The 20,176-nt window shown below is 40.9% G+C and overlaps 1 protein-coding gene across 1 annotated transcript in view; it reads right to left on the bottom strand.

Moving 5' to 3' along the window:
* Positions 1-12,753, bottom strand: part of LOC104640104 (cytosolic phospholipase A2 epsilon) — a 37,475-nt gene extending 24,722 nt beyond the window's left edge. The window contains exons 1-3 of the mRNA XM_075754415.1: positions 12,643-12,753; positions 12,207-12,293; positions 5,007-5,082 (exon numbers count right to left, since the gene is read on the bottom strand). Of these exons, the coding sequence (XP_075610530.1) occupies positions 5,007-5,082; positions 12,207-12,293; positions 12,643-12,753 (274 nt within the window). The remainder of the gene's footprint in view (positions 1-5,006; positions 5,083-12,206; positions 12,294-12,642) is intronic.
* Between the last annotated feature and the right edge of the window lie 7,423 nt (positions 12,754-20,176).

The following is a 20,176-nucleotide window of genomic DNA, read 5'->3' as shown; positions in this document are numbered from 1 at the left end:
ACGAAAAACAAAAGGAAGATCCAGAAACAAAAGGAAGGATAAAGGGAGCGGTGTGATTGTTCTTCTGACTCCCAGCTAAGACCAACAGGTTTCCTTTTGCAGTTGAGACAGCTTCCACATGCACCTGATTTCTACAGTTAGAAAATATAACTGATGAGCACAGTCATGTTTCACACACACACACACACACACACACCCCCCCCAAGATTTCACCTTGTCCTACCTCAGCTCTGAGAGCTGCATCACAGGGATCCCTCTACCCACAGCCTCTTGAACTGGCAGGACAACACCCAGCAGAGAAGTTTCTGTCTCTGGGAAGAAATCACCTGTCAGCCTGAAACTCACACACAGCTCAAATTCACCTCTGCAGTCCAGGTGGAGTGTTGCAAACACCCAGCACCAGTGAGGCTGAGTATGTCAAGCCAGAACTGACACCCCCTCTTCACCCTTGCTCCATTAACAAGCCCAAACATGCTTTCCAGCAGCAAAGGTCAGCTCTTAGTATGAGGTATCAGCTGGTACCCATGTAGGCTGCCACAGTTTCGGAGAGCAGCCTGTCGCAGAGACCCCTTTACTCAGGTATTCAGAGCTATGTGAGATCCAGTGGAGATGGAGAGAGTTTCACTCTTTCACCTTGTACTAAACTGTAGTGGGGAGGGCTGCGTCACTGCAGGCCTGTGTCACTGGTGGTGCCTGAGGACCTGGGAGAGGTCTGCTTCCACTCGTGGTGCCTCAGGGCAATTCCTCTCCTGTCAGAGGAGGCAGATTCCCTCACTGATTGTCTGCTTGTCCACAGGAGTGGGGTAGGGGGATCAGCTCCGGCAGTGGGATTTAGGGGCTGCCTTAAACTAGCAAGTAAACACTAATGATGGTGAAGGTGGGCCAGGCTGGGAGTTTGGTGCAGCTCTGTGTGGCCACCTGATAATTCATTTGTTTAAGGAGAGCAGCTGGAAGGTGTTGGGCAGCCTGTGCCACCATGGTCCTCCTCTCCCATCCTCTGGTTCCTTATCCTTTTGGGAAACAGAGTCACTGGAAGGGCTAGTAGCAGCCAGCAGAGGAGTCAATACACTGTTTCTCCTGGCACTTCATCCTGGCTAGATATTCCTCCTGCACATGGGAAATTCTCTAGGAGAAGTAACACCATTAATAGAGTCAAGAAACATGAGCTTTTGTAAAAACCTCTGGCACTAACCTCCAGCTGAGGGGGAGCAAGTGAACACATCAATGACCAAAAAAAGTCGTTCTTTCACCCAAGGCTGCCTGCAGTCTTGGACTAAGGAAGAGAAAACCACTGCAAAGCAGGTGACAGACTGTAAGAGTCCCATAAACTTCACCAGAATTACTTCCTTTCTAGCATGCCCACCACCTCCACAGCCTAACTGGGTATGAGCATTGGAGCTTGGTGATGACACTCAGCGCCTGCAGGGCAGCAGGATGAGCGCAAGTGATCTTATCTGGGCGCCCACCTCGCTAGTGCTCACAGTGAGATCAGGGAGTGCCAGAAATGTGTACTTGAGTCTGACCCATGATTACAAATTGGCATAAAGATCAGTTAGGAATACAGTGCAAACTAATTAACTCAAGTCTGTCAAGAGCATTTGCATGATAAGACAAGACAGAAACCAGTTGTATGAAGTATGAAGCAAATGTTGGAGTTGAACATGACCTAAGCATAGAGGAGCCCACAAAAGTGGTGGAGCATCTGCAGGTGTATGAAAAGGGCTAATTGATCCATTGAGGAGGAGCGAGGTGCATTCTTTTTGTTTTAATTTTTTTCTTTGTGTGAAAACAGATGCAATCATTGCCAAGCTCCACCAGCATGCGCTGTCTATGGGCAAAGGTGTTACATCAGATTTCAGGATAAGCTGAGACTCCATCTCAGGCTTGCGAAACATGCATCCCATGATCTTGAGGTGCATGTTTAAAAAACACCGAGGGTAAGTTCGGTGCACACGATAGTGAAGAACGACAGTGGAAGTATATAGAAAGCGGTGTTCTCTGAAGCTGGGATTCGGCAAGTAAGTCAAGCAAAAATATAAAAACTGTAATGGCCAAAGGACTGCACTTGCAACAAGCTGAGACAAACTCAGCGAAATGGACCATGTTTTAGCCAAGTGGAGGTGAACAGAAACTCAAGCAAGCAGAGAACTGTGTGTACTTAGAAAGATGGCAAGCCAGCATGTGGGCAGAGAAAACAAGTCATAGCAGCTGCTGCACTTGGTTGGAAAAGTGGCTTGTTCCTGGATTTGATACTTGGAAGATGAAAATCTAGGGAAGTCTGAAACATGTTATCACCGAAATTGTCAGCCTTCCACTGATATCTTACAGTCAGATAGCACCTGTATCAGCTGCTTATAATCCACATCACATTGCTGAGACAAGACTAGGTAAACGTAATTTTTCTAATTCTCATCAGCACACATTAGCATGTGTAGCTATTTTAGCTTTCTGATACTTCAAATACTTTCAAATGTTAACAACAAAACACTAAGCTAAAAGGACATCAGCATCTGTGCAAAAGCAAGCACTTAAATTGCAAGATAATCTTTTTGCATTGTACTGAAGTATTTAAATCACATGGTATCACACTATTTTTCCTGGGAGGCTCCACCTTCTTTGAAAGCACAAGCAGGTTGCCGCTTAGCCAACAAAGAACTAGTTAATATTTGCTTATCTTCCTTGTTCAACAACATGCTGGTTTACAGTGCTCCATTATGGTATGACACCTTTAAGAAATAGGCCGAAAGTCACAGAGTACCTGGGGACTTACAGACAGAAAGGAAAGACATCCTTTTCTTCACCTTCTGGTCCCCAAATCTAGTTTACTGGTAATTAACTCACTGTTTCTAAGATTTACCTTGCATCTCAAATTAGGATCCCTCTACACCTAAAAAGAGATAACCCCTTTCAAAATAGGCACATCATCTAAATAAACAAGAGAGAGAAAATCTGTGGGAGAAGATATTCTGTTATCCATGTTTTATAGAAAGGGAAACAGAGGCACAGGGTTTGGATGACTTGCCTAAACTTATACAACAAATGTGTTGGCAGAGCTAAAAACCGAGCCCACACATCTTGATCCCTACTCCAGAGGTGTGCGTTTCGGTGATAATGGGAATTTTCTAAATGTCCGCATCTCATTATGCAAGACTTCTGAAATCCTCAGGATGGAGGACAAGGTCATAACAGTAACACTGTTTTCTGAGAACGCAGCATCATTTTACTTTATGCAATCCTTTTGCATAAGCTGGTGAATCATGGTTCTTATCTTGTCATTTAATTTCCATTCTAGATCAAAGGTGATACTAAAAGACATTAAATCAGCACTTCAAAAGAATCAAAGTGACGTCTTGCACGTATGTGCAGTGTTTCATAGCTGTGAAAAAAAAAAGAAATTAATTTGACCTTCTTTGCTATCCCATGATATTTCTTCTATTCTCTGCAACCCAGTATTACAGAACACGTGAACTAAACACTTCTCTCCATTCAGTTGGAGAATCAACAATGGTGACATCTATGTTCTTGAACCACCAAAGTGAGTGGAATGCAAAGAGATGGGGAGAAATTTTCTTTGTAGAATATTGTTCCATTAGAAGATTAAGATAAAAACAAACTGTAGTGTTTGGGGTGAAAATGTTGCCATCTCTGAATTATCCAGTGGAAGTCAAGTAGTGGTCACTTGGAGAAAACAAGAAGGTATCCTGCCATGTCCCTTAGTCTTCCTCAAAGTCTGTTTGATGACTTGCTGCCTCATGGAAAGATGGACGTTTAGAGCTGCCTTCCACTAGTGAGGAATTTAGTCCAAAGTAGTCTTCTGTAGCAAAACCTGCTAGGGTTTCCTGGCTGAAGTAATCTGGAGCAGAGCAGAGCCAGTAAACCAGCAGCTTGGGACACGTCATCTTATTTCTTTGGAAAAGTTGTGCCTGTCACAGATATTGTTTGAGTTTCTAACTTCAGGGAGTGTATCAAGATAATCTGAGAGTCCTTGATATGTGATGTACAGCCATTTCCTCTGACAACTTTGGTGACTGCACCAAACCCACCACATTTTGGAGTACCATAGCGAAATAATTGACTCTTGGTCTGTACAAACAGCAATTGTGAATGAGTTTTTATTTCGATGGATCCTCTAGCTGTACTAAAAATACTAAAAAGTGGGAAGACAGAGGAGTGAGGTAATATGTTATGTGAAATGTTGAGCAGTGGAGAGGCTGTGGTGTTAGTGAACTTCAGCACAATCTCCCAAAAAGGAAAGAAAATGCACAGCAAAAGTAGGAAGAACAGTATGGTAAAGGGGTATGCAAAACTATAGTTATTACTGACCTGCCAAGTTCACGAGGCACATGTAGGAATGGCAGGAGAAAGTTCTCCAGAGAAAAACCTCTGTGGAAGTGGAGCACCAGGTAAGGGCTGGCCAAATACCAAACATTTTCAGAATTCTTTGCATGTAAGCTGTAATGTACCATGTCCCCAAAAGATTTCTGTTATACATCTTTCAGCGGGGGGCAAGAGTCAGAAACACCCATAACAACATGGCTGCTCAGGACATGTACACTCTACACCTCACTGAACTTCTGAGATGTGGCAGGGCTCTTTAGAGCAAAGAATTACGAGTCACCGATGTGTAAAGATTTCAGCCCTGTAGTCTGTGTATTTGTTGTAGACATGGGATATAAACACCTGGGTATTAGAACTGGTGTTAGGATATTTTCACACCTCTGAAACAGCCAACTTATCTGTGCTTTGATGACTGATGACAGTCTTAAAGATTTAGTCAATAACCTACCTGGCATTGACCTCCTGCTGAATTCTTAAAAAACCCACAAACCAAACAACAAAACCCCTCTGAAATGTAAACGGATATCCTGTGGCAGAAATGGGCTTTGACTGTGATTTCTTAGCTGGTATGATTTCTGTGTTTTGCATTTGTGCAGTGGCTAGCACAAGCAGGGGCTGATCCAGTAACTTTAGACTGTATAATGTCAGTAAGAAAATCTGGTACTTACAAAAATCTGCCTGATGAGCATTTCTCAACTTTAGGATTCTTACAGTGAGCAGGGAGTAAGGTGACTTTTCTTCCTGCTGAAAAAAAAATAATAAAGGAGATGTGCTTTAAAGTTTGGGATATGTGTATTTATTGTAATGACAACCAAACACTGAAAGGAACCCAGGTTCTGCTGAAGCCATCTCTTCTAGTCGGCATCACAGCAAAAATACACAAGGCAACAAAATGCACTTTCTTCACAAACTTCATCAGCCCCTAATGTCTGCAGTCACCTATCCATACAAACAGAAAGCGTGGAAGGAGAGGATGAATAGGAAAGTGGAGAGAGGAGGTAAATAAGCTGAGAAAGTTCAGTTAGCCGGCTACATTAAATCATATACGTGGTCATCAGCATCCAATACAACACAAAATTCAGTGAATCTCAAATCAGAAATGCTCTAATTTGGGGGGGAGGGGGAGCAGAAAGAGGGATCTTTTTAGATTTTCTCACTTATTTTTAAAATAATCATTTCCATGATGCAGAGGTGTCTAAGGATTAGTATTAGCACCTTAGGGAATGTCTCGGGCCACCAGGGCAATACGCAGCTTTGGACAAACACTCCTAGCTTGCTTTGTGGGAATGGAAGTTTTCCTTACCCAATGTGGTTGTCTGATTGATAGATGTGGAGTAGCATAACAAAGTACGTGATTTTGACCACAACCCATCTCAAAGAAGGCTATCTCCAATTCCTTGTTGAAGGTGCCAGGCCTGACCAACTGAGTCTGTAAAGGCTGCGCCAATCATATGTGCTTTAGGGATTTTACATCTTCAGAGAACGTGCCCATCATGTTTAGCAGCAGCAAGTAGAGCAACTAGGGTATCAGCAGAAAGACGCAGAAAATAGACAAAACTTATTACGGCTGCAGCACAGATGGCTGTCTGCATTCCCTGGCTCTGGGAACAGTTGTGGAAAATTTGTCAAAATAGCTGAAATTTATAGAAAGGAAAGAGAGTTACACTATGTACTCAAGAGACTGAATGAAAAAGATGAATCTGCACTGGGGATGGCCACCTGTATCATAGTTTAGGAACAGAAGCAGAAGAAAAAGAGAAATTTCAGACTGTACTGAGTAACAAATTCCCAAGCTGATGTATGATTATAATAGGAACAAGTCTTGTTAGATAGCTGGGGTAACACAGTAAGAATAAAGTGAATGCCAGAGGATGAGTGTCTGCACAGGAAAGAAAATACTCTTTCAAAGTCCGTCAGATCCTGAGGGCTGACTGCATACAAGGACATTATCAGCAGATTCTGAATTGGCTATCTCCAATAAGAGAGAAAGATATAAATAGTATAACATATATATTAAGAAGTGACCTTGAGAGAGTGAGGTTATGGAATAATAATGATTTTTTTAAGGACTTCTGAGTAAAGCCTCAATAAAAACAAAATGTTATAGCACTAACATGAGGTAGGTTTGGGAATAAAGAAGTGTTAGTTTGCAGTTCTAATAGCAAGCGTCTATGGAAGTTATAAAATGAACAAACTAATCATGATGGCACTTGTAAGTTTGTAGAAAGATATTCAGCCAAATAATACTGAAGGCACACTGATGTTCAGGAAGAGCTCAAGGAGGAGTTGAGATAATGGCAGAAGGCAAATAGATCAGTAATTCTTAGTAAAGTCATCTCACGAAACAAGAACAAAGGGCAGCCAAAGAAAGAAGCTGTTGTGAAAGCTAATGACCAAAAGTTTGAAAAGATTGTCTGAAGTGAAAATGGAGGAGTGCTGGTGGACGATGATGAAATAATTAGGAGATGTTATCTATTTTCTGAGAAACTTCAATTAAAATAACAGGGATAAACTTTCAAGTGAAATAAGAGAAAGCACATTCACAGGTGCTGCTACTGTGTGTGACAAAAGGACTGCTAAAAAGGTCAAAGTATAAAAAAAAAATCAGTGAGACAAGACAGTACATCAGCTGAAATGTGTAAAGCATTGGACCATGGGGAATTCATTATGACAAAATTCAGCTTAACCTCCCAAATCATTTCCATCTTTATGAGGAAGAAAGACATGAAGGTCATAAAAGGAATTTGCAAAAAAAATGAAGTCATTCTCAAGCTATGAAGTTATCCAATGAAATGGCAAGAATGAATTTTTGAGAAAATGCTGGGTAATTTAAGGACATATTAAATAAAAGTTAACCAGTGCCTAAAATAACCATAAAACTTTGCCCATGAGCTCAAGCTTATAACCAGGAATCGTAATGTCAGAATGTTTTTGGTAAGATGACTGGTTGAAATGCTAATACTTTTTGCTGTGAGGTACAGAAGCAGCACACCCAAAACAAGAAGATGGCTATTAAGTGCAGAACAAATGCATTCTCTTCATCAGTCTACAAGGAGTAGATGATCTTGGCTTCTGGGTGGGTGTATTCCAAAACTAAATAGGAAATTAACCACTGTTGTTTAAAATTGTATGTAGGGCACAGGATATTTTATAGGGCTGTTTGCTCTAAACAGGGGAGGTAAGATGTCAGCAGTATCAGAATCCAGGCTGAGCCAGCTCCACACTATTGTTTCAACCATTATCGTTAGACCATTCCTTTTTCATCAGCAAGGAATAACTGTGTCTTCCTACCTCAACCTGTTTTGTTCTTAAAGAACAAACACTCATTGGGTTTGTCCATTTGTTTCTATATCTTTCCCCAAAATAGTAGGCAAATTAGAGAAGTACATAAAATCCTCAGCAGCCATATTTTAGGAGAAATAAAGGAAAGAGTTAAAATAATTGCATTTAGCGCTGAGCTCTCTTAGCCTTCTTTCATGGCACCAGTCCTTCAGCCAGCATTTGGGAACACGTGTTTTTAAAGATTGTCAGAGATGTGTATAAACTACCATGACATTTTAAGAAGTAGAACAAAACATAAACAAGTGTGGGTTTTACGAAGACACATTTACACCACACACCGTTTGTGCACTTGTTCCCGAGTGCCATTGCAGCAGACTAGAGTAGAGGTTATGTGAAGAATGCATCACAAGAACCTCATATTTTGCATGCAAATGAAGACAAACCAATAAGAGACTTAGAGTACGGGAAGGCTATATTAGGAAGGAAAAAAAACCAACAACCCCAAAACAATAGAACATATGCAGTGTTTCCAGGAAGAACAGTAAGATACTACACAGATTAGATAGTGTCAATTATTATGCAGGGGTTCAAACATCTAATTTCCTGTGGAATCACAGTGAGAAAGTGGATGGGGATATTTGGTGTCATAGGAAGATGGCTCAGTGTGAAGAGCAGGAGTTTAAACTTGAAGAGCTTGCCAGGGGAACAACAGGGCAGAGTACCTGGTCAGCCCTTTGTACAGATTAGAAATTTGATTGAGTGAGAGGCAAGAATTATTTCTCACCTCCAGGAGGAGAGCTCTGAGTAGGGGGCTGTGTAGGAGAAAAGCCAGTGAGCTGTGCACGGAAACTTTGCGTACCAGGAGAAAAATCTCACCATATTGCCTGAGAAATCTGAGTCCCGTGAGACAGCAAGATACAGGCTATGTCAGCCAGAACACACCCGGCGTTCAGTCACGGAACAAAGACCACAAGAGAGAGAATGGGAAAAGAGACTCAAGGAATTAACAACAGAAGGAAGAGCTAATGATGTGAACCTGAGACGCATTCAGTCAGTGTGTTTGGTGGCAGAGAACGTGCAGCCAGGCAAGTCACGGCTGAGCTTCCCTCAGCCTGAGCCTCGCTCCCCGGGTCAGCACAGTTTAGTAGCAAAATCCCCTCTGTTATTAGGCTGCCCCCAAGAACAATGGTTACTTTAAATTCAAAGGAATAATGAAAATGCTAGTTTTATCTCCATATTCTCAACATTTTTACCAGTTAGAAAAGGGTTTCCCAGCACTCAGAACCAGTCTGTACTCTGAACCTCTCTTGCTTTCTCTCAGTATAACACTCGGATGGCCATATCACCCAGATCAAAATCCTTCAGAAAAAAAACCACTCTGCTGTAGAAAACATTTTCATCCTCTGCTTAGGGCGTCAAAGGAGGAACAATATTCAGTGATCATCATCATAATAATTTGAGACACCAATGCCTTTGAAGAGAACTGGTAACTATTAAGCAAACTGTTAACTATAAAGCAAATCTCTGAGACAAATGAAAAGGAGACCTCTCCTCCTTAGAGAAGGCACTTAATGAAAAATTACTTCATATAATACTTTTCTGATGGCCAAATGACAGACATGAAAACTACTCCAGAAAATTCAAAGAGCAACATAACATCTTGTTATAACTGAAGCTCAAGTCCCTGGTGCCATCGATGGAAGTCATGCAACTAAACCATCTTTTCCCTCTAGCCATCATCTCATTGCAGTAATACATTGAACAACACTAATAAACTAAAAAGCAAGTGTGTTGCTGCTGCTGATTATCATTTGTGTTACATTAAAAAAAATGGTTAGTTCACAGACTTGGTAATGTAATCAACTATCCATGAGTGAGTAATTATTATAAGCAGCCATTTTCAGCACAAAATTTGCATTCCACATTAAGGCAGGAGGAATAGCTAAAACCTAGAATAAAGAAACTATTACCAAAATTTGAGAATCCACAGTACACAGACAGGCAAATCCTCTTGCAATCCCCTCTAACAAAGATAAATCTGTATACTCTGAACCTCTGAACTTATCCCTGCAATGACAGAGCGATGGTCAGACTGAGCAGCCTTCCTTAAATGCTCATTGCTACCCCTGCAAAACATAACCTTACATGACACACTTCATGATACTTTTTTTTAAGAGGGAAGGGTGACAGGACCCTTGGTAATATCATGGCTTTTCCTAGTTTTGCAGCAAACTGTTAAGGAATGTGCATCACTTTATGTGTATCACTTACATAAATCAGAAACTGATTAAAATTCTCCTAGTTCTTCTCTGGTTTCTGATTTCATGTCCAGCAGAATACTTTGGTAGGCCTCCCTGCCCTATGTTAATACTACTAATCTCGAGCTGAGATTATGCTTCCTACTTTCTTGCTCTTTTCATTACTGTATATAAGTTTTCAGTGCATTCACAGATGACGAGCCAACAACTATTTTTTTAAGCTGATATTTGCCAAGGAAATTACCATCTTTTTATTTATTTTTGGAAATAACAAATTATTCTGTATAAGATATAATATCCAGTGATGAATTGTCTAGATTTACTGTAATTATGGGCTATTTTATGCACAATGATTTATGATCTTCCTTTAGTATTTTTCATCTTTCCTGTATTCATGTGGAAGGTGCTAGAAGGCAAACTGTCAACTCAGGTCTCCCCGAAACAGCTAAAGAGATGCTCTCTTGATGCTCCTATCCATTTTAAAATATGAAGGAGGTTTCACAAGGTTGTTACATTTTCCTGTAAATTTAGCAGATGGGCATATTTGGCTTTGCACTGGAGGTAGGCAACGCAGCTGAATTCCATGCACAACCCCTGGGTATTTTTTTTCTAAACCCAATCCAGTAATGATTCAGTTTATCACACAACTTTGCAACGTTCTCAAACTAAAGCAAGTAATTGGGCAAATATTTGAGCATTAGCATTAAGGGAAGCTTTGCACCTGTTTAATTTTGCTGGGACTCAAGATCTGCTGTAAGCATGTTATCCTTTACAACACCTCTCTACTAATGATTATCCTCCTGTTGCAGATGGCAAGCTATGGCTTGCAAAAATCAAGGGAATTACCAAAAGCTGCCAGGAAACCAAATGCCAATAAGAGGCAGAAATTAGCCAGCTTGCACAAGTTTGTGCCTTTAATGCCAGTTTTCTGTCAAGCTTTATTACAGAGGAGAGAAGACATATTCAAAAGCCAGGAGGCAAACAGTGTCTGAGAATGTCTTGGTTGTTAAACACTTGTGGGTAGCAAACAGAACTTTTGGAGGTTCTTTTGATAAGGAGAAATTATGACAAGAACAACAAATTAAAGCTGTGGAAAGGGTCGCAGAGCCCCTTTGTGGTGGGGGTTTATGGCCACAGAATTTTTTTTAACATTACTTTATGTACATGTGCTGGATTCTAACAGTATTTATAGGTGTGTAACTACTTCAGTGGTAAAGAAGGGTTGGATGCTTTTAGCCATGGATATTCTAAACCAAAACACAACTTTACTATAAATACAGTAAATAATTGCAAAAAAATGCTATGGAGATCAGGTCATTGCACTCCCCAATAGTTGCTTTTCCTGCTTTAGTACATTCCCTTGCTGAGCTTTAGTGCACACACACACACAGAGCAAATTATGAACGCCTAAATGCCGTGTTAGTTTTGGTTATGCTACTTTGCCATTTACATCAAATTTCACACCCCACTGATAGTTTGTCACACTTTTTGTACACTAATTTCCATCTGTTGGAGCTGCCAGAATGCTACTAACAAGAGATCAGTTTGATCAATCAGTTTGATAAGGTTGTGACGTACACAGGCAAAACAATGTTTGTAGTTTTCTATTGATTTGGATGTCTGGTTGCACAAACAAGACATTAAACATACAGGTTTCCTATAAATACTTGAATCACACACCATTTAAGATATCATCAAAAGTAAGTTACGTTTTCGTTTAGAGCCACCTGGTTTTACTTTGAGGCAGCTTGACACACTGATACAGCCGGTACATGTTTGATGCAAATGTATCTCTGTCACAGGCCCTGTAAAGGTTGCTAGAGTTGTTCTTCTTTTGTTGTGATGAGTTGCACAATGATCAAAGTGGGCATTGGTTCTGGAAACTGACATTAACGACCAAAACCCAAAGCATCACCAACAACCATGCTCTGATTTTCCAGCACTGGCAACGTTCTCCATTCATGCTGGGCTAAAACTCCATTAAAGTCAAATAGAGATAGATAGCATTAAAATAAGGTCAAAGTTAAGTTACCAAAGTTACCATTTTAACAGTAAATTGAGAACATTTTCCCTAAGGAATTTCTCTAAGGAATAAAACCATGAAAAATACCACACTTTGTGTAAATAGGTAAAGGAATGGAATTAAAAAAAAAAAAAAAGAATGCAGATATTTCACCTAAAGAAAATTTTCTTTCAGTAAATGTTTCTATTTCTAAATAATCATGTGAATCTTTAATAACCAAATTTGGAAAAAAAAATAAAAATCCTACCCTTCTCAAAAACATACTGGTTTAGTCCCACCTATTTTTAGTTTGCTGAAGTTGGTACCTTAACATCAATGTCGCTTGGGGCTGTGCAGTGCATCATCCATTTTCTTTCTTCATTTTCCAAGAAGCTTGATTTGCTGCTTGAACGCTGTTGAGGGAGGGAGAACAAGGTATGAAAAAGAGAATAAAGACCAATTTTTCTGCTTATTTCAACTCCTCAATGTGGAATTGTAATGTGGAACGGGCAGTTCACACCTCCTCATTATTTATGGTGGTTAAAATGAATGTGCCAGGAAAATGGCAGCTGTTTCTGTGCTATATGCAAAGATATTGACTCCAGGTCCTCATAGCTGCAAATAGCCAAGGAAGGACAATCTTGTTTTCTTGGAGATTTACATCCTACAAGTAAGAGTCAACTTGGCCTGTTTATAGTCTGGAGACAAATCTGAATGAAATACTTGGAGACTCCTGCCAGGCTTGTTCTGTTTTCCACTTACCTGAGGGAAGGCAGAGGTTGATGCCATTGAGATCGCTGCTGCATTAAAAGCAGGTGCTGCAAATGGCACCTGAGTATTAGGATCCACAGTTGCCGGTGCCTCCTGAAACATATTTACAGCCTTGAAGAGTGTCAGAAGTTGCTGAACAGGTGTTTTATTACATTGAGTCAGAGCTCCACCCCTCCATGATTTCTGAAACAGGAAAATTTCCCACCCACATTACTTGTCCAAAGAGCATGTCTGTTCTAAGGCGCAAATGCTCGTATCTTCAGGTCTTATGACTGAGCAGAGCACGCTGAGAGACCAAATCGTTCCCACCTGGGGGATCGTAGAAGTGTAATAACAGCGATAACCTGATTGATGTTCTGATAGAGATTATAGCAATAATCTAAAAGTAATGATAGTAATAGCCTAAGAGACACATCTACCTATTGTCTCCATGCAAAGACACTGAATTCCACGCACTATTGCCTCCATAATAAAATTATGAAAAAAAAAAAAGAAAGATGAGGATGAACGTTAGCAGGAAGACATTTATGTATGAAGATATTAAGAATTCTTCTGAAGGAATATTTTTCCCTGAAAAGTGCTGTTGCATCATGATTTGTGCATATGTGTTTGTTTTTATTGTAATGTTCTACTTCAAAAGAAATGAAAGAAGGGAGAAATTTGGTAAGCAACATTTCTGTGCTCCCTAAACCACAACGTATTACTTCTCCATTTGAAATGCTTTACTTATTCTGGGCTTTACATTTAATACAGTACACTTCTTAACAAATTTAAATGAGATTCAAACATTTCACCTTGAAAAATCACGAAACATTTCAAGAAAATAAATTAATTTCATGTTTTAGGAGATTTAAATTCTTCCTTTTTGTTTTCCCCAGTTCAGAACTGTCATTTTCTGATGCAAAAAACATTCAGATTTCTGAGCAATTTTATTCAAATCACCAGCCAGCTGGGCATTACTAGCAGAGTATTGGAATTTAATGGACTGATCCTGTACTTTTTATGATTTTTTTATCTAATGAAGTTCTGCAAGTGTCCAGCACACCTCTAGGAAGCTCGGTGATTAAATTTTCTAATCCATTATGCAAGCATTACCAGGCACACATACATTTGTATTGAAAGTCCTCCCCAAATGATTAAAAGTAACGCTTATGAAAGGACTTGAGATTAATAGGATGACAAAGCATGATGTTTCCTATTAGAGACCTGCATGAGTATGAAATCACAACCACTCTGACTGTGGCAATGAGTGTTGTACAAGGACGTTGACTGACAGAAACTAGGCACAAACCCAGTCGCTTCCAGCATTCTCATTGCATACTTTTCTTATATGCACAGAGGAATCAATATGAAAAGCTGGTGTTACAAGGAGAACAAGTTAAGACAGTTTGATCATCTTACCTGCAGTGCTCCGTCCTTGCAAAAGTTTGATTTCTTAGGTTTTATGCCTACATTTTCTGATATTTATTTCTTTAATTAAATAAGCACATTTATTTTGTCACATTGAGCAAGGGAAAGGTTTGCTGTGAACTTCCTTTCTCACCTTCATCGTATTGTAACTTTTTGATGGAACAGGAACTGCTTAATTGAAACCAGAATTAAATAAACTACAGCAACAGGCAAAGGATAGTCACAAGCCTCTCCCATGCTTTAGCCAATGCTTTGCTTAATATGAGCACTTGCACTTCTGTAAAAAAATTTTTAGAATCTGCCTTTTTTCCTGTAAAAATGGTGACCAGAAATAGTTTAGAGAAACAAAAGCATGCACATTTTCTATTTCTTCTACTACAGCCTATCTGTATCCTTGACTGAAGTGCCTAGAAGAGGTGTGGTACCACAACAGAGGAATGAGAACTTCAGCTACAATTTCTTTGTAAATGTGCTCCACAAATGTTATCAGCTCCAGGTCTTGTTTCTGCAATCCATGGAAGATATTGGGTGTGAGGTTTTTGCATGAGAGCCAGTTTTCGTTTACGTGTGTCATATCGCACATTTGGTTTTAAGACAAAAGGAAATGGGGAGGGGGGGGGGGGGGAAGAAACCTCCAGCATCCCTTAGGAAGGTGACTAAACGTTGCTTGTTGCCTAGCAATTAACTCTTCTTTCCTGACTCAAGCCTTCCCGATATGAAATACCTGTTTTTTAAGCTCCAGTCAGAGACATCCAAAGGTACCTTCGAGTCAAAGCTGGCACTGGTATTGAATTATCTAAATTAGTGCAAAGTTCAAATTGCTTTTCACTATGAAGCACTATTTCTTCTGAGGCAAACGTGGCCTTTTCGCAAGGCACGCACTTAGGATAGGCTCACCTAAATTAAGTCATCTAAAAGTTAGGCTTCTAGTCGAAGCGGATCTCCCGTGTTCCCTGTGTACTGAATGGAGGAAAAAGCAAGTGTGGTGACTGCAGGTAGTGACTAAGCACCTCTGTATTGGATTCTTCTGGAGAAGCCCAAATGTCCAGGTCATACTTGACACCTAACTTGTGAATGGCTGAAGGTAGGTGGGGTGAATCCCACCTTGAGTAATCAGAATGTCCTCTTTAATCACTTGCTTCCAAAGTTACTGATGCTGAGGGAACCTGACATTGAGGAACTGGGTTGTGTTGTTAACACGTGATTCACCCTGTCGCAATGTGAAGCTGCAAAACACCCTAGGGCGAAAGCTCTATTAGGATACAGATGAAAAATCCTCTCACGGATTCATTCAAATAACGAAGAAGAGGTTTGTGATAACCAGGATGGCAGAGAACGCAAAACGCTATGCTGCAGGTGCCAGGAGGAGTACAAACTTCCTGCCTTATTCCAGTTTGGGATCGCCTAAGGCCCCTGTGATCACGAACAGGACAGCTTGACTGGGGACTGCTGTTCGTAAATCACAAGCTGTGCAGCGGTAGCTCATGCCCAGGCGTATTAAGGGAGAAATATGAAGTTGGGTTTTCCGTGAAACCCCAGGCTGCAATCTGTGGAAGTTCAGCAGCCGCTTCATAAGCATCTGAGACATGTTTGGGACAAATGGGGAATGTCAGAGGGAAGGACAGAAAGGAGAGAACTGCTACAACTGTCTGAAGGTAATGCACTCCCAACTTGTGGAGCTCAGCCCTGGAGGTCGGTTGACACATTTAGTGCAGCTCAAAGAACAGAAAAACTGTGCTGGGCCACCCTTAGATACTCACACTTATGGCAATTTTGGGGTCGGTCTGTCTGTCAGCTGGTGGGCTTCTGGTGAGATGCAGATCACCCAGAGTTGCTCTGCCTTGAACAGGTTTTCATTTGAGGCTTTTTTCTGTAATATCTTTTTATTTTTCCCGACTAGTCTGATGGTGTCTAAGACTACAATCAACATGATCTAAAACTAAAACCCATGACTAAGCTAGGCCAATTTTAACATTAATGCTCAAAGATCAGAGATAATTATTCAAAGATTCAAAGTGATGGCTAACGACAAATAAAAGATCAACAAGATTCTGTGTTTTCTTTTGACTTTTCTCAATCATTCTCAATGATCATAGAGTCATAGAATTTTTAAGGTTCGAAAAGACCTCTAAGATCATGAAGTCCAACCGTTGACCCAACACCACCATGTCTACTAATGGCAACCCTCTTCAGCCTCTTTCCCATCCTTTCCAACTCCTCTGCAGCACACAGCTTTATGTCTCATCCCTATATCATGGGATTTTTCATATCATGCCCTAGCAATGTCATCAGCCCTGCTTGCTTCAGCACATCTTCCTCCCAGATTTCCCAGACCATGTTTCTGAAAATAGGAGAAAGGGAGGGTCCAGCTTCCCTGAAAGCCCTTCTGGTTTACTCCTGATTAGTATCTTTACTGGAATCAGCCATCTTCTACTCCCCAGGGATACAGGAAGGTGCAGCTAATGTGACTCATAGCAGTATGATGCTTCAGGCATGTTAAAAGTAATAATGCATGGTGTCCCATCTGAAAAAAAAAACGGAAATGTTCAAGTTCATGTCAGAAATCAAGAGATTATAGCAATTTCCATGACAGAAATGACAAATATAATTCACAAGAATCAAGCTTTAATATGGCAATGGCTGTACAACTTTGCCTGATCCACATTGTTGCTGCTGGTGACCCATATCCCTTTTATTTTAATAAGATAAATATATTGGTCATCATGTGAAAGATATATATATATTTATCTGTAATTCAAATATGAACACATTAGAATAGAAAAAGTGAAATGGCTTGAGAAAATTTGCACAATAAAGTTAGATCAGCAGAAAAAGGGGTGTTTCTGTCCACCAGGAGAATCATACTGCTTTTAGGAGGGCCCTGTATGCTCCTCCCCATGACAAGTACGGGGTATAGATATTTGTTTTTACATATGTACTAACTTTACCCAAACTCAGAGAAAACTTAAATTCAGAAAATACTTCAGAATCAGTCCAAGAAGTACTTAAAGTCCCAGACAAATACTGACAGTAGCTTAGATTTGTGATGTTATTTGGTCTGGTTATTCTTATATAGGACATAAACTCTCTTCTGATAGATCTGACTTGTAGGAGGTGTGTGCATGTGCTCAAGTGAAATACCCTTTTCCTACTGAGCTTTATATATAAGTTCTTAAATTAGTCCTTTTTTTGCAAGGCATGCTATTTTGAATGCTGGAGAGGGACTGTTTACAAGGGCATGGAGTGATAGGACGAGGGGTAATGGCCCTAAGCTGAAGCAGGGGAGATTTAGATTAGATATTAGGAAGAAATTCTTTACTGTGAGGGTGGTGAGACACTGGAACAGGTTGCCCAGAGAAGCTGTGGATGCCCCCTCCCTGGAAATGTTCAAGGCCAGGTTGGATGGGGCTTTGGGCGACCTGACCTACTGGAGGGTGTCCCTGCCCATGGCAGGGGGGTTGGAACTAGGTGGTCTTTAATTAGGCCCCTTCCAACCCAAACCATTCTGTGATTCTATATCCTGCATGGATTCTAGTTCTTACCAGCGTCACCCTAGTCTCCCATCAAACACTAAAAGACATTGAGTCTGCTAAAGCAACTTATCCTGAAATAACTGGCTTCTAAACCTTTTCGGCTGTAGTAAGTTAATGGTATCTTGGTATCCTAATAAAATCAGCACGTGCTGGTGGGGTATGCCTTTGAGTTTCCTTTTCTTGTCTAACATATGGGACATCATATGCTATCGTCAACTTTAAATTTCCAGTACTCATTGCAGTTAGCTCCAAGGGATAAAGTACATTACAAGAATCTAGTCCATGACTGTTGGTCACCAGAGTGCATTTGCTGACTATAGAGAGAGAAATATCGTTTCCCATGAGGATTCTTATTTGAGAGTCCCAGGCAGGATCAGGGGACCCCAATGCAGGTGACAGGTTTGCCACTGATTCTGGCAGTTCCTCAAAGCCTTCCCCATTGCTAAGCAGGATTCCTTTTACTTCCTCAGTGTAAAGGCCAACATGACACCTTTCTGAGTGTATCGCCTTTCAGCCAAGAGCAGCATAGCCAGAGTGTTTCGGCAAGCATCAGGAGACTGTTTTTCTCAGCATGGCAATGGCTCAGGTTGTCGTATGATTAAATTCTGAAGTTTTCTGTAATTTTCTATGTTACAGAAGAGGAAAGGACAGTACACTGTAAGACCAGAGCCCACATCTGATGCAGTACTGCTAAAGAATGAAGTCTCTCCCTCCTAATTAACTAAGAGGGACAGAAACAGCCAAGAGATTCTGCCCTAAAAGACGCAGGTCCCTTCTCCTCCACAACCCAGGGCAGGTGGCTGCCACCAATATGAGAGCCCTGGAAAGAAAACACAAGCTACAGGAAAATGAGATCCTTAGGGAAGGTGTACCCAACCGAGGAAAGGCTGCCAGGCACTGTGGGCCTTTCCCGTCCCACTTGCAGACTGAAGAGGAAGAGGAAGCGCCACGTTGGTGATGCATGCATACACTCCAGCTAATCTTGCAGTGCTGAAGTTCCTGGTGCCTCTTTCTTGCATGAGAAAAGCCTGGCTGCTGCAGAAGCTCTTGCATCCAGTATCTCTCCACATGTGCAGAAACCATGTTCCCATTGCCATGTTGACTTCAAGCCTTGTGACCCATTGTGCAATATGAAGAGGTGGCATGGCAGCATATCTTGGCCTATATACAGTGTGTTGTCACTGAGAGGATGGAGTGACAGCCTTTCCAGGGCACCTGGTAGGTCATGTAAGCAGTGCTTAACAAACCCAGGCTCTGTTGGGAGTCACACGGACACCCCACAAACCTGCATTTTGTGCCATCTGAGATTGAGCTATCATCCATGTCTCATGCCAGCTGCCCGTGGGATGTGGTCTCAGTGGTGCTACGTGCGTGACTCTACACGACTGCTAACAAAACAAAGCCATTTCTCAGGGAATACCAAAAGGCTTCACATTGGTCTGGGGAGCCGAGTGTGGCAGAATTTGGGGCTGGTAGGCAAAAGAGTCCAGCTATCATTCCACATGCTCCCACTGAACAAAATACAAACCTGTCCAGGAATCTAGTGTGGCCACTTACAAAAGGGCTGATCACAGAGATTAAACTATGTTAACAGCTCCACACGGAAAGACTTTAAAGAAACAATTGCAAAACATCTTAAGGAAGTGTTTCAGAAATGCGTAAGGAAAAAAACATTCTCCAGGAGATCGAGATAGGCAACTATGTAAGTACATCCTATTACACGTTAAATCACCATTGCAACAGGATACTGTGCTAAAACTCACAGACATCAAAGACAAGCGTGACTGGTAGGTCAGGTCAAGAAAACACAGATTAAAGACAGACAAATTTGTAGTGGCAAACATTGCTGAATATCCATTATAATAAATGTAAGGGAGCCACATGTTACTAAAGCATGTGGAAACCTGCCTAAACAGCTACTGCATGCAACTCTCACATGGTTTTGATACTTTGACCATATGTGGCAAAATGACTAAAACCTACTCAATTAGATCACAGTACACAGATATGACATGAAAGGAAAATTAATTTCCACAAGTCCAAGACAATGATAAGGTCATATTAGCTGTTGGTAAAAAAGAACTTGTGTGATTGACAAAAAAAAATCCCTATTGCTTTGGAGGCTCAACATTGCAGCTTCATGCTAAGAACCAGTGGGAAAGGTCAGAGTGGGTTAAAAGATGTCTCTGGAGGCATAACTACCTGTTCCTGCTGCAGTTGAGGAAATTTCAGTGGTATGATACGAGCTACCCCAACTTCACAATTTTGGCTGAAAGCCCGACCTCTTTCAGAGGTGATAAGAAGGCAGCAGCCGGATGTGAAAAAGCAATGCACAGTACATGGGAAAGCAGGAAATATGAAACTTTCAACATAAATCAAAACTTACAGAATATAGAAAAAAATGGTTTCCAAGGGTGACAATAGGAAGCATATATACATACACATATATAGATATGCAAATATAAAAGAAATGTATATGAGGAGAAAGCATAATCCTATCAAAGGTCTATACTGATTGCTTCATAGAGAAGGCAAAGTAATTACTAATGAGGCAGCTAATGCAGGATTGCTGATAGAACACT

The sequence above is a fragment of the Balearica regulorum genome, chromosome 5 (genome assembly GCF_011004875.1).
Source record: "Balearica regulorum gibbericeps isolate bBalReg1 chromosome 5, bBalReg1.pri, whole genome shotgun sequence".
Classification (NCBI taxonomy): domain Eukaryota; kingdom Metazoa; phylum Chordata; class Aves; order Gruiformes; family Gruidae; genus Balearica; species Balearica regulorum.
This window is presented reverse-complemented; position numbering and strand designations above follow the sequence as displayed.